This window comes from Papio anubis, chromosome 3 (genome assembly GCF_008728515.1).
Source record: "Papio anubis isolate 15944 chromosome 3, Panubis1.0, whole genome shotgun sequence".
Classification (NCBI taxonomy): Eukaryota; Metazoa; Chordata; class Mammalia; order Primates; family Cercopithecidae; genus Papio; species Papio anubis.
Genome location: NC_044978.1, coordinates 180,386,742 through 180,401,540, shown reverse-complemented (window position 1 = coordinate 180,401,540; position 14,799 = coordinate 180,386,742). Strand labels below are relative to the sequence as shown.

Here is a 14,799-nt window from a genome sequence, read left to right as displayed (position 1 = left end):
GCAGGGCGAGTGCAGGGCACATGCTCGAAACCGAAGATGTAAGCCCATGAGAGACGTGCCTGCCGTTGGAAGGAGAAGGACTCAAGGCAGTACGACCCAGGGCACAGGGGAGGGGGTGGTCCCCGTGGCCGGGCTTTATTCATTCCTCCATTTACTGCCTCTCACTGTCAGAAAGCATACATAGCGCTGTCTCCCCAAAAGCCCTCCAATGAGGCATTTAATTGGAAAACCTTAAATATGTATTTTTAAAAATCAAAATCTATTACTGCGAAACAAATGTTCAAGTTTTGCTGTGCCTTTCCTTCTTGTATGTTTTCTTCTTATTCATCTTATTTTCCTACATATACCTGTATGTATTTTAAGTTTAGTATAATTGTATTAATTTTTTATAAGCAAAGGAAAAACTTTTTAAATTATAATTGAAGAATGTGTCCAGGCAGCAAGCCGCGCATGGCGTCCCTCCCCAGCAGGGGGCACACGCGCGCTCTGTGCGGAGCCATTTCCGTGGCCCGCGCTGCTGAAGCCCAGCCCCGATCCCCAAGCCCGGTTCCTCGGTTCCTCCCGCCGCTCCCGAGGCTATGCTGCCGGACTTCTTATAAAAGAGGCAGGCTTCACTTGCCCCTGTGTTTCTCTCCCCAGTTTTCACCTACCCTGTGTTTTCCTCATCTGGTGATCACAGAAGCCCAGGATCCTGTGAAATACCCCTACTAGCAGGAAATGCTGTCGGGGTGGTCCCTTCCCTGGGATTTACATTGTTAGTCCTGACCCGTGGCTTCGGAAGCCGGACGAGCCTCTAGGCACCTGCCCCTGCCCCTGCCCCTGCCCCTGCCCCTGCCCCTGCCTCTGCACCTGCACCTGCGTGTGCCCGCGTGGTCCCCGCGCTCCTGAGACCAGCCCTCCAGAGGGGAGAGCAGGCAGGACGCAGATGCAGGGCAGTGGCCCTGGGCCCGGAGGGGAGGGAGAGGCCGCTGTGGGGCTGCGGGGCGGGCCGCCTCCTGGGGGGCAGCACCCACGCGGAGACCTGGGTGCGAGGGGTGTCAGGAGAGGAGTTTGGCAGGCACAGGGGCTGGGGAAGCTGAAAGAGCCAGGGGAGTGCCGGGGCACCCAGGAGACTGACGGAGCGCAGGAAATCACCGCGCAGTGACGGAGCAGGAACCCAGTCCCTCGGAGCCCCGCGGCCCTGGGCAGCACCTTGCGACTTCAGAAGCCCCTGGGGGTGTTGGGCGGAGGCTGGCGTGGCCCGGCCTGCCCTCCTTAAAGGGGAGGGAGCCGTTCCCTCACCACAGGCTCCACACTGTTGGCCTCACCCCTGGCCACTAGGTGGGCAGGTCTTTCTCACGCCAAGCACTTCTCTAGGTTTCTGTGAGCACCAGCTGGGTATCCTCATACATGAACTCAACCCTCAGCGGTCTTCCAGGAGGCAGCGTCAGGCCCTCACAGTGAAGGGCCCAGTCCACAAAGCTGACTCCACTTCAGATGCCAGTCACAGGTCCAGGATGTCACCTGTGCGTCTGACCAGTGGGATGTGAGTTGGAGGTTCCCACGACCCCTCCCCTCCAGTTCAGTCATTGCTAGAACTCTCACAGAATGCAGGAGGAGCGTGCTTACTGGATTACCAGTTTACTGTAAAAGGACACAGCTCAGAAGCAGTGAGGGAAGAGGTGTGCCAGGCAAGGCATGTGGGGCACAGCGCTCCCGTGCCCTCGCTGGGCGCACCACGCTCCCAGCACCGCCGCATGCACACAGCCCAGAAGCTCCGGGAATCCCATCCTTTTGGGGTTTTATGGAAAGTTCCAGCCGTAATCACAGGGTTGATTTCCCTGACAACCAACCCTCATCCTGCTCTTCATGTAGGAAATTCCGAGAGTTTTAGGAGCCTTGACCAGGAACTTGGGACAAAGACCAAAATATATATTTATTATACCACAATAACACACCTTCTAAAGGATTTCTCAGGCCGCTGTCAGTGGCTCTCGGAAGTTGAGGAAATTCAGGGAAGAGGTGAAGATGTGTGGGGTGGCAGTGGTGCTGATTGAGTACTAAGAACTCCATAAATACTTGGTGAATGAGTGTCCCAGAAAGCTTATAGAACAGGGATCCATGAACTTTTTCCAAGAAAAACCAGACAGTAACTTTCAGCTCTGCAGGCCATGTTGTCCTCTTGGAAGTAACACGCTTGCGAAAGAGGCGTATGTTCCAGTAAAGCATTATGATGAACACAGGCGGTGAGAGGAGCTGGCCGCTGTGAGAGACGGATGATCATCAAAACACTTGGTATTTCTGAACGCCTGTTATTTGCAGGCTTTGCTGTGTGTACCTAGCATTGGTTATTGGCGTTCTGTGCCGCGGTTCTGCAAATTATGTGCTGTCCTAATTTTATAGGACCTTCCAGTGCATCTTCTCATTTCCGCCTATATTCTGTCTAGTATTTCTTCTCTGCCCCTGTGACCTCTGACATAGCCTTGGGAATAAAGTCAGAACTCATTAAAGACTTGACTCGTTGGAGTAAAAGGTGGTCAGGTTTTGGATTTTAACACATTTCCTTTCTTTCAGTTTCATGAACAGGCGTGTTATATCTGCTAACCCATATCTGGGGGGCACCTCCAACGGCTATGCCCACCCCAGCGGGACGGCGCTTCATTACGACGACGTCCCATGCATCAACGGCTCGGTGAGTGCCCTTTGGCTGGAGTAATGGTTGGTTTTGTTAGACAGCTGTGAAAATTCTATGCTTCAGTTCCCCTGGTTTCAGGTACTGAGTAAGGTCAGCTTTTTAATGCTCTGAAGCAAGGAGACTGCATCTCATCTCTGTTCTCCTGGTTTCTGACATGCTGTTCATCTGAATCTGCATTTGGACAAGTGGATAGTTTGAGACTAGTAGACAGTTTGTCATTTAATGTCACTGTCATTTTCCTGTTGGTGTTGAGGTAGGGTCCCCATCTGTTGCCCAGGCTGGAGTGCAGTGGTGCAGTCACAACTCACTATAGCTCAACCTCCCCAGCTCAATCGATCCTCCTACCTCAGCCTCCCAAGTACCTGGGACCATAGGTGCACACCACCACATCCCACTCATTTGTTGGTTTTTAGTAGAGACGGGATCTCCCTATATTGGCCAGGCCAGTCTTGAACTCCTGGGCTCAAGTGATCCTCCCACCTCAGACTTTCAAAGTGCTGGGATTACAGACATGAGCCACTGTGCCCAGCCTAATGTCACTGTCACTAATGAAACGTGTCAGCCCACTAAAATGTTGACTAAAGGAGAGCATGTTAGAGTAATACTTGGATAACTTGTTAAATCAAAACATAACACAGTTTAAGTTATTGATGAATAGTTATTTCCCGACGGGATTACAATGCTGAGAAAGCCCCTCGGGAAGGAAATGATAACATAGAGGAATGATCACATTACAGATTATTCGACAGCTTCCCTTGGGGTGGATTTGGAGCGGCCAGGCTCCTGGCTCCCGGCACAGCGCTGTCTGTATATCCATATGTCCATCTATGCATGCAGGAGTCTTCAGTCACAGCTTTCTGTTACACTGGCCTCCAGGGTGTGCCTGGCCTTAGGAGTTCTGAAGTCTGTTCTCAGCGTGTTGTGTCATATGTGTCATCAGCAGGCCTCATCAACAGGTGCTGGTTCTACGGTGTCTGCCTGTTACTCATCTCACAACCACGTGTTGAGCATCCTGTCTGATCCAGGCACGGTGCCTGGCCCTGGGCGTTCAGAGATGAGGCCTTCACAGTTAGCGGATGAATGAAGGAGGCTTGTGAGAAACCACTATGCCATTTTTCTCCCAGTACTGGAAGGGTTTGAAATTGGCATCTATGTTAAGAAAATTTTCAAAGGTAGACATAAAGTAAATTTATTGTTATGTTTTCCAGCCTTGGAAGGTATGTCAGACTTTTTTCTTACTGTTTTGCTTCTCCAGTCTTTTCCCTGATGTTCTGATGAATGTCCTCAGTCAGCCCTGGCACCGTAAATTCATAGCTGCCCCACAGCAGGAACCAGGAGACAACAGCCTCCTTGAGGGAAGAGAGGGGCTGAGGACCCCCAGTGCTCAGGAGCATAAACAAACTGAAAGCAGGTTCTCGTGGCCAGGGTCAGAAGCGGGTGGCCCATCCCTCAGGAGCCACGATGGACGCGGTGTGTCCCTGGGGCTCGGTTGCCTTCCCATTGGCCGCCGCCTCCTTCCTGCCGCTCTGGACCTGCCCTGGGGTTCCCATGGGGGAGGCCGCCCTTGCTGTGTGAGGCCCCACCTGATTCTAAAAAGGGATCTTTTTGTCACTTCGTCTGCCCCCTTCCCTCCTCAGTCCTCTCTCCCTTGCCTTATTGGCTGGGTGTCTCCCAGGGGCCAGACTCTGTGCCAGTTGAAGAAGAAATGGCGAAGTGATTATCTTTGTCCTGAAAGGGCCTCTGAGTCTCGTGAGAGTGAGTGGACCTGGGAGGGAAACAGACATAGGAGCGGGGAGAGCTTCCTGGGCCCTGGGCAGGGCAGGGCCCGCTCATAGGTCCCACGTTAGGATAGGGTGGCATGGGGCAAACAGAGCCACTTTTGGATCCCATCCTAGCTTCAGAGTCCATCCAGTAGAGCCCCCCATCTTAGGCAGAGGGGTATCAGGTCCAGTGAATCTCCTCCTTTCCCCCTCAGCCAATCCTCCCTGGGGTGTCTCTGGGTGTCCAGTCACCACAGCGCTCCACCCCTGGGCAGGTCTTGTGGCGAGTTCTTCCTGCTTAAGATGGCACCACAGTACCCTGTGAAGTAGGGCTCTCAGGCTAGTCCCTGCCCTCGATTCTGGCCTCTGAGTCCTTCTTGAGGTGGGACCCGCTCTTCTGCCTCCATTTGCCCTGTGTCACTCCAGTGTCTCTTGATAGCAGTCTTATCACTGGGTTTAGACTGCAGTTACCGCACTCATCTGCATCCTGAGAACCATCCACTTCTCTGAGCCTACGTCTAGCCCGTCCCACCCAAAGACCCTTTCACATGCCTTTTCCTCAGAGACGTTTCTTCCATGCACGCCTTACACACGAACCTGTGACGGTGAGCTGGATGCTGTCGTCACCCTGTGGAACCACGCACGTGATCGTCCGGCTCCACCCAGCACGTTGTCTTCAGACTGTTAGGACACTCTACAGGCCAGCCCCAGGAGCGAGTGTTCCTCGAGTTATTCGCAGCTTAATCTGTTGTAGAAACAAAGGTCTGCCATTCCTAAAGGGCTCTGCATGTAGGAATTGTTTGTGTGTGTATATTGCTGGCTGGAGATAGCCGCCTTTAAGACATAATATGCTGTACATGTTTGTGACTTCCTTGCTTATTAGGCCTTCCTCTGCTCAGGCCCTTCCTAAAACTATTTTCTGTGTGTTCGGCTCTGTTACCAGCTCTTCTCTTTTTGGAGGGCCTCATTTCTAGGTTTTTAGAAGTTCATATTTATAGCCAGGCGTGATGGCTCAGGCCTGTAATCCCAGCACTTTGGGAGGCAGAGGTGGGCAGATCGCTTGAGCCCAGGAGTTCAAGACCATCCTGGCCAACATGGTGAAACCCCATCTCTACTAAAAATACAAAAATTAGCTGGGCATGGTGGTGGATGCCTGTAATCCCAGCTGCTCAGGAGGCTGAGGCAGGAGAATCGCTTGAGCCTTGGAGGTGGAGGCTGTAGTGAGCTGAGATTGCACCACTGCACTGTAACCTGGGCAACAGAGCAAGACTGCGTCTCAAAAAAAAAAAAAAGAAGTTCATTTTTATGACCTAATATCTAGGATCATAGCACTGTTTCAGCTTTAGTTATGTTTACCCATTCAGTGTTACTCCATGATGCTTAGACTGAGATGAAAGTATGTACACTCATACTTTAGAAACTTCTATGAGGTCGCTGTAGGTGTTTTTCTGAGTCTTCCATGTGACTTAATCTTTGATATTTTAGGAAAATGATAGTCTCGTCTAGACCGTTTTAATAACTCTGGACAAATATATGCTAGGTCGTCATTATGAAACTCTCATATCCGAGTTTATCTGCAGGGACCGTTATTTTTAGATCACAAAAATAGACACATTGAAGTGATTGCGGAGGAATACAGACACTCCTACTGCAGAATTTTAAGTCTTTTCTATTTTTATAACAAAAGGTTGTAATTACCGTCTGGCAGAAAGGACTGTGCAGGAAGACTCAGCCGGGTAAAATGAACATAAGAGAGGAATTAATATTGCCTTTCTTGTCATGCCAGGCAATTTATAAAGACCTTTAACCCTGAAAAGGCCGTGGCTGTGGTTATCAGTTTTTGAGTTAACACTTTAATGTCCATGTTCTCAGATTCCTCTGTCCCATGCAGTGGCACGTCACTATTTTAGTCCTTGGTTAGAGATTTTCTGCTAAAATAGTACCATTGTATCAGTTAGATTTGGAAGCATCTAATTTTCTATGAGGATTTGATTTCTCTTTTCACAGACCGTTTTGGTTGTGTTGGTTGTGGCGCTTTCTTCAGTACAGAGTAGGGGACAGAGGGTGTGTGTTGACAGTTCCCGTAGGACTTGGGTCATTGACTCCTGCACAGGGGCTTGGAGGAGCCTGCAGATGGTCTCATGTCCCCAGAAGGAGTGCGAGGCTTAGTGGCAGTACTGTGCTGGGATGAGCGCACCCTTCCCTCTGCTCTGCCACTCACCGGCTCTAGGGCCTGTCTGCTTCCATTTCCCCCTCTATCCCCGGATGACTGTGAGATGAAGTCAGCACCCAGGACGTGGAAAGTGCTGTGAAAAGCATCGAGTGCTCCGCTTGGCCCTCGTGTGTCTTCGTATAGACCCCAGAGCACCAGGACCCTAGTCCCGTGCTCGTTCCTCCCCTCACATCCACGTCCTGCACTAGGGGAATTTCTGAACCCCAGGTTCTCTAAAGAAGAAAATGCCAAATCAGCATTGCTTCTTCTCTTTAAAAGACAGGACAAAACAAAAACTTCATAATCCAAGGGTTCTGGGAATGGTTTAAGGAAAAAAAGAAATTTTTCCATAAGGCTTCAGAAGTCCAGTCCTTTTGAATCAATCTGCAGGCTTATGTTGGGTTTGTGTATGTGTGTGTGTTGGGGGGTGCATGCCTTGTTGATAACAACTGCAGTCTGTGTGCAGAATGTTGGAGTACCATGCTATGCTAAATGCTATACTATTAATGAATGACATCTCACTGTGCTAAAAGCTGCTGTTTTCTGTGTCTAAGTCACTAACCACAAAGCTGTGTGTGTTGCAGTGGGAACCGGAAGACGGCTTTCCTGCTTCCTGCAGCAGAGGCTTGGGAGAAGAGGTGCTTTATGATAACGCAGGCCTGTACGATAACTTGCCGCCTCCGCAAATCTTTGCCCGCTACTCTTCTGCTGACAGAAAGGCCTCTAGGCTGTCTGCTGACAAGCTGTCCTCTAACCATTACAAATACCCCGCCTCCGCTCAGTCTGTCACTAATACCTCTTCTGTGGGGAGGGCGTCTCTCGGGCTCAACTCGCAGGTACGGCATCTTCTTCTGTAAGATTCTAGAACCACCTTCAAGTCACATTGCTCCAACAGAGTTTTGCAGCTTGTAGTAAATGGGACTCATCAAAGGCAAAGCATAATGGTTTTTTTTTTTTTTTTTTCCTCAACTAGAATATAATTTGCAGCCTGACTACCAAGGAACTGATGAGATATTTCTAATGAGCTCATGGTTTATCTGAGCACTGTGTTTCTTTGCCCACATCTGGCTCTCTTTCTGTTCTTGGAAAATTCCCCAGTGAAATTTTGTGAATTATGTCAACTAAAGGAAGAGAATTTAAAAGAAACGGGTAGTAAAACCTTCCAGAAGATTCTTGAACGGCCAGTTTCTTTAGCATGTTTCCATTACACGTAATGAGGAAGGGTTGACTCTGTGTAGTCATTGCTTTTGATCTTTAAACATGAAATAGATTATTCAGAGTACGATAGTGTTTCTCCATGACAAGTCTAAAGGTATACTCTCCAAAACTAGACAATGATAATAAGGACTTTTGATGACCATTGAACAATAATAACCGTGATGTTGAACTGTTGTCCATTGCACACCCTGAATTTATGGCAAACAGTAACATTTCAGAGTAATTTTGTAGTGTTAGGCCTTTAAAAAAAAAAAAAAAAGATGAAGTCTCACTATGTTGCCCAGGCAGGACTTGAACTGTGGGCTCAAGTGATCCTCCTGCCTTGGCCTCCCAAGTAGCTGGGACAACAGGCACATGCCACTGTGCCCGGCTTATACATGTTTAACCTAAGGATTTTTTATGCTTTGCCTAAAGACCTAAGCCCATATGTAAGAATATGAACATACAGCAGATGGGTATGTTTTAGGTCTTTGTTTTTTCCTCCATTCTTTGGAAAGTCTTAAGAAAATAATGAACCAGATAAAATTGTAGAATTGTAGATAGTAGTGACTGAGAACACTAACTCCCAATAGGTTGGCTTCATCAAAAGTCAGATGCGCAGGTTGGTGTTGGTTTTTGATTTTTCATGATGGTTGTTCAGATCCCATCCCTGGGAATTCCCATTCAGTGAGTCTGAGGGGCCCTGAGCCAAGTGTAGTTGGGGGGCAGGGGTAGGGGAGCCGTTGGCCTCTTTTGAGGACTTAACGCCAAAAAGTTGGCAGGTTATGTGTTGTATTTACTGAGTGAATGTGTATCTGTCTACGTTTCTACCTGTCTTTTTATTGGCATTAGAGTCGCCTTAGGTAAAACCCTGCCGCAGTTGGCCATCTTGCACGCTTGGATTGTCCCCACATGGGTTGGGAATCATTCGATGTATGGTTCCCATGTGGAGTTTTTGTTATTATTGCTCCCTTTTGTTTTTGTTGAAATAGGAAACACTTTTGCAAGTTAAATTCCATGACCTCTGGGTTTCCTGTCCTCATTTGGTCATTTTAATGGGAGCCTATTGCTTACTGGCGAGACCTTGCACTTTTCTGAGCACTTACGTGCCATATGCTTCATCCGTGTATGGCACACCATCTGATCTTTTTAGGAACCCTGTGGGGAGATATCTCTTCACATTTTTAAATGATCAAATGGGGGCTCAGAAAGTTTAAAGAACTTGCTCAACATCTCCTAAATGACAGAGCCAGAATTTGGAGCTAGATCTCTCTGCCTCCCAAAAACTGAGGCCTGCAACAGAAGGAAACGTATCATGGAAAAAAGCATGGGCGTGGATGCTGGAGTGAGCCTTTGCCGTCGTGCTGAGTTAATCACACAACTAAGCTACACGTAAGGTCACTTCAGCAAAATGCAAACCGTGTTGGCCTGTATCAGTCTCAGGGGTAGAGTACTGTTTCCCTGTTTCAGAAACCTGTAGTTAGTGGAAGTTTAGTTTCCCTATTATTGCTGCTGTGTCTGTGTTATGCTTCTTTTGCTTCCTTCCGTGGACTCCATCAGCAAGTAAGAAGGCGGTCACTTACCCCATTAGGATGTCACTCAGTGTCAAAGCACTTGGAGCAGCAGAACTCACACTGCAGGGTCGTGCTCCTCTCCTAAAAGGCATCCCACTGAAATAAAAGCTGTTTATCCTCAGAAACACACACTCCTCCTCTGAGCTGGGTGCTCTGGGGTACAGCTGCCTGTGCCAGCTTGGTTAGCATTTGCGATCTGCCAGTAGAAAGGGGTCACTTCCGCAGCATTCCAGCGGATCACATCCTACAGAGCCTCTGCCACACCCTCCTTAGCCATTCCCCAGAATCCTAGCAGCCCAGTGTTTGGAAACCATCTTGGTTTTCTTTTTTTTTTTTTGAGACGGAGTCTGGCTCTGTCGCCCAGGCTGGAGTGCAGTGGCCGGATCTCAGCTCACTGCAAGCTCCGCCTCCCGGGTTTACGCCATTCTTCTGCCTCAGCCTCCCGAGTAGCTGGGACTACAGGCGCCCGCCACCTCGCCTGGCTAGTTTTTTTTTGTATTTTTTAGTAGAGATGGGGTTTCACCGTGATAGCCAGGATGGTCTCGATCTCCTGACCTCGTGATCCGCCCGTCTCGGCCTCCCAAAGTGCTAGGATTACAGGCTTGAGCCACCGCGCCTGGCCTACCATCTTGGTTTTCTTTCACATTCATTTTTTTCCGTGTCGATACTAGTTTCTCTAATACTTAGAGTCAGAGACTGAAAGAAACGACTGCAGGAAAAAAAAAAAGACCAAGATTTGTTCGACTGTGTGTTTATTTTTCATGTTCTTATATGTTTATTTCAACAGCTCAAGGGTAAAAAGCCCCCCGTGGCATCTAATGGGGTCACAGGAAAAGGGAAGACTCTGAGCAGTCAGCCAAAAAAAGCGGATCCTGCGGCTGGTGTGAAAAGGACAGCTTCGAGTAAGTATACCATCGGATGTCTTGCATTCTGGCTTCAAGTGCACTTGGTGGAGCCGGGCCTGTCTGAGCCTGCCCACCAGTGAGTGCCAGCTTGGGGTCAGCTGGAGAGACGGAGTGATGGGCACTGTCATCCTTCCTCATTGGCCATGTGGAAGGACAGTGGCGAATTCAACCCAGCTTTTCTGACTGTGCTTGTAAATTGAAGCCCAGAACTGGTTTGCTGCCTGTGAGATTGACTCAGCATTTTAAAATAGGAGGCAGTTGTGAGTGCAGGTTGCTTGCAGCTCCAGGTAGCCCTGGACTCCAGGTCAGGAGACCTCAGCTCTGGTCCCTGATCTGTGGTTGACAAGCCGTGCAAACTCTAAACTCAGCATCTTTTTCTGTCAGACATAGACACGTGGCTCCCGTGGTTGGCGCAGCTGGGATAACTGAGGTAGTACACGGACCTCAAGGTACCAGAGCAGTACGAGGAGTTCTGAGGAATGGTTAGTCCTGCAGTGCCTGTGTCCACAGCAAGCCATTCTTATGCAATCCGGTTTACTAAACACAGCCACTTTGTAAGCACAGGCATTATCCTTTACCCCATCATAGAAATGAGAAAAGAATAACCAGGAGAGTAAGCAGCTCTCCCGAGGGCTCACAGCTGGTACATCACAGAGCCAGAGTGGGTGCCAGGCTTTCAAACTCCACGTCCAGCCGAAAATAGATTGGGCAGAGAAGCATTAAGATATGAGAGACTCAGCTGCCTGGACCCAGCACCTTCTTCCCTTGCCTCCACTAGATCCATCTGGGGTGATATGGCATCTCTTAAGTGTTTGTGTTTGCATTAGTCCTCATTATGTTGGATGTCTAATCAGGGAGCCAGCCAGGCAGCATTTTTTCACTCAAGGAACTCAAAGATACACTAAAGTAGTTGCTGTCTGGCAGCTTCAGTCCAACAGATCCACACATGCAGACAAGCAAGTGGTAGGGCTGCAGTGTGGGGATTTACAGGTGAGGGCCTCCTGAGTCCATCTGGGCATGTCCAGGAAGATTTCCCAGAGGAAGAAGGTTGGAGTTAGGTACAGATGTTGAGTTTGATGTGGTTACATGCCATCGCCCCTTGGGATTTGTACCCGAGATTTTCGACCCTGGATCTGTGCAACTGGTAGACCAGTCTCTGTGCTAATGAAGATGAGTCTGGCTAGCCCCAGCTGGTAACCCCCACGCCAGCTGCCGAAGAGAGAGGCTCTCATACCGGCACGTGCCGACATCCCTTTGCCCTGTGGTTCTGGTTTTGGAGTCAGAGTATCCACATAGGGGAATGGAGAGGCTGGCAGTGTCCTTGGCCATGTTTGTGGACGAGGCTTGGAATCGCTCCGCAGGACCAGGCGGCGTCTTGCCCCGAGGAAGTGTGTACATCCCTGACCTAAGCTTTTCTCCACCTCTGTTCCACCCAACATGCATGTTGACCAGATAGGTTGGAGCCAGTTGGGCCAAAGCCTCCCTCCTACCCCCATTTGTTTAATGTACTAACTTCCTTTGACCTTATCTGGCAAATCTTATTTCCTGAATGTGTTGGGTGTATTTACTTTCACCTCTTTTCGTGTTGTTTCTTTGGGGAGGGGCAGATGAGGGAGGGGAGCAGCTCACACCCGGAAAGGTTTATTAAAAGCAAAATCCGAGTCCCACGGAGTCTCATTCGCCATAGTGTTTCTCTGTCAGTACCTGTGCTGACTTCATTTTCTAGATGATTTATTCCTTTATTTTATGAGACCTTCTGTAGGGAGTTTTTATTAACTTTGGTGACATCTAATGGTGACAAAAGAGAAAAATAATGGCATTCCGTGTTTTTGCTGAATCCAGCCACTTGCATTATAGATTAGGTGAGATTACATGGGGACCAAAAGATGTGGAGATTTATAGGTTACTGCATTGCGTTTGTTGGGAAAACAGCTTAGTTTAGAAATAAGTGAGTAGAGTTTGGACTTGGCCCTGTTTGCAAAATATGTCGTTATTTTAGCTGCGAACAGTGATCCTTTCGTTTCAGGTTGTTGAGTGCTTCGCCTCTCCTCAGGCTGCTGACCCTTTTGCTGTCATTCTGTATGTTTCTTTTGGTTAGGGGAAAATTGACTGGGGAGTGATCACTTTTTATACCTTCATAAATGCAGTATTTCATTGAAATCGTGATGGCTTACATTGCAAGAATTGGCAAATCCAGCATTTAGGACAGGTGCTAGAAATGGCTCCCTGCTGTCCCTGAGAGGACAAGGCTCTGGGAATCACTTATCGCCGATATGGTAAGAATTGTCAGTCAGTGTCCACTACGTCAGGCATCATGTTATTTTGTTAGATTTTTTTCAGATATATGTTTCTGATTTAAAACACACACACACACATCTCATTTAAAACATGCACATGTACACATGCATGCACACACACAGGATTCCTTCTCGTTTCTGCTTTAGAGAGGGTGAAGCTGAGCTTCTCCAGAGGTTGCTTGCAGAGTCATGTAGCAAGGGAGGGTGGAGCGTGGGCTTCTAGCCACCTCCCTGAGTCCAGTGTTTTTGTTCTTAACCATCATGCCACCCCCGTGGCTTCTACCTGGAGTAGTTTCTAGCCTTGCAAGGGAGTCAGACGCGTGGGGTGTGCGGTCAGGAAGGCCTGGGAGTTGCCATCAGGTGTGAGTGATTGTTAGAAGCGACTGGGAGATCACGGAAGCTTTGAAATCGGTGATCCTCCATCTGAGTTTTGTTAGAACCTTCATTTCTTCCATGTGTCTTAACAAAGAGGTGTTGTCCTAAATTACTGTTATTAAAGGGCCCACATAAGAAGAGGAAGAGAGCGTGGGGCCAGGTTTTGAAAGCCGTTTTCACGGGTGGTGTGATGTTGCCAAGTCTGTGAATTTTCCCTTCGGCTAGTTTCCTCTTCATTTATTCATTTTATGAAATAAGCATTTATGTATTGCCCATTTTTGTGTGTGTTCTAAGTGCTTTATAAATATTTAATCCTTGCAACCACTCAGTGCATTACTATCCCCATTTCACAGATAAGGGAAACTGAGGCACAGAGGGATTTCGTGCCCTGTTCCAGGTCATGCAGCTACACGTACAAGCTGGGACTCCTTCCTAGACGGTCAGGCTCCAGATACTGCTCCTGGCTGCCTCTTCATGTATCTGCTGTTCATTTAGTCACTAAACAAGCATTTATTGTGCCACACTCCGTGCCAGGTGCTGATCTCAGTGCTGGGGGTGTAGCAGCAATTCAGATGAATTCAGAGCCAGGCAGATGACATGACCGTAAGGAACAGATACTGCAGGGTTATGGAGGTGTTTGAAGATGGTAGAGAAGGAAGCAGATTTCAGACATTATTTCTGATAGTAATAGACTCCTGTGTCTGTTATAAAATGTTCACACTCCACCTTGTTGAGATTAATTATAAGCCATGTGCCTCAAAGGGAAGTGAGTTAAAGGAATCTCCTAATATTCTGTTTCTGTTTTTAAAAATTTGATTCAAAGAATATTGGAGAATTTGAACTAGTCGCTTTTCTGCTTAGTTCAAACCAGCCCTGTCCTTTTTCTTACTGAATTAGCACAGTAACTGGCTTTGTGTTTGTTTACTGAGTTGGCTGATTAAACAGGCTTTTTGAGTTCCCACATTGTCTGCTTGAATAAACCTAATGTTTTTTGACATGGGGTCTCACTGTCATCCAGGCTGGAGCACAGTGGCAGAATCACAGCTCACTGCAGCCTCAAACTCCCCGGCTCAAGCGACTCTCCCACCTCAGCCTCCTGAGTAGCTGGGACTACAGGCATGTGCCACCACGCCTGGCTAATTTTGTATTTTTTGTAGAGAAGGGATCGTCCCATGTTTCCCAGGCTAGTAAACCTAATTTTTAATTGCTGCTTTTTTTTCTTCTCGAGATGCTGCCCAGTACAAGTATGGCAAGAACCGGGTAGAAGCAGATGCTAAGCGGCTACAGACCAAAGAAGCAGGTTAGTTGAAGAGGAAAGAGGCCCTTGCGACAGGCTGGGCCCAGCCCTAGCGAAAGAAAAGACCTTCGAGCGGCCATTGAAGTGAACGCAGGTATGAAGGATGCGGGTGACTGCCCAGGGTGCATGTTTCAGGGCCTGGAGACTGAGATTTCACCTGTTTCTGTCTAAAGGACCTGTCACCACCAAGGCTGCCATTTTATTTAGTAAGAGTAGGTTATTTATTTGGTAAGAGTGAGTTATTTGGTAAGAATGGGTGGGTTGGTGAGAGTGGATTAGTTGGTAAGATTGGGTTAGTAAGTGGGGTTAGTTGGTGAGAATGGGTTAGTTGGTGAGAGTGGGGTTAGTGGGTGAGAGTAAGAATGGTTAGTAAGAGGGTGATTTGGTGAGAGTGAGTTGGTAAGAGTGGGTTAGTTGGTGAGAGTGGGTGAGAGTGGGTTAGTTGGGTGAGTGGGTGAGCGTGGGTTAGTGGGTTAGTTGGTGAGTGGGGTTTGTGAGTGGTTAGCTG

General features: G+C 48.4%; 1 protein-coding gene across 5 annotated transcripts in view; it reads left to right on the top strand.

The window, feature by feature from the left end:
• The window catches only part of AFAP1 (actin filament associated protein 1), a 117,397-nt gene that overhangs the window by 82,399 nt on the left and 20,199 nt on the right, over positions 1-14,799 (top strand). Inside the window, exons 11-14 of one of the 5 annotated variants that reach the window (XM_031664750.1) lie at positions 2,554-2,671; positions 7,231-7,482; positions 10,205-10,319; positions 14,223-14,385. In XM_031664750.1, the coding sequence (XP_031520610.1) occupies positions 2,554-2,671; positions 7,231-7,482; positions 10,205-10,319; positions 14,223-14,299 (562 nt within the window). In that variant the 3' untranslated portion in view covers positions 14,300-14,385. The remainder of the gene's footprint in view (positions 1-2,553; positions 2,672-7,230; positions 7,483-10,204; positions 10,320-14,222; positions 14,386-14,799) is intronic. The other 4 variants (XM_031664753.1, XM_031664749.1, XM_031664751.1 and 1 more) reach the window with 4 other exon arrangements.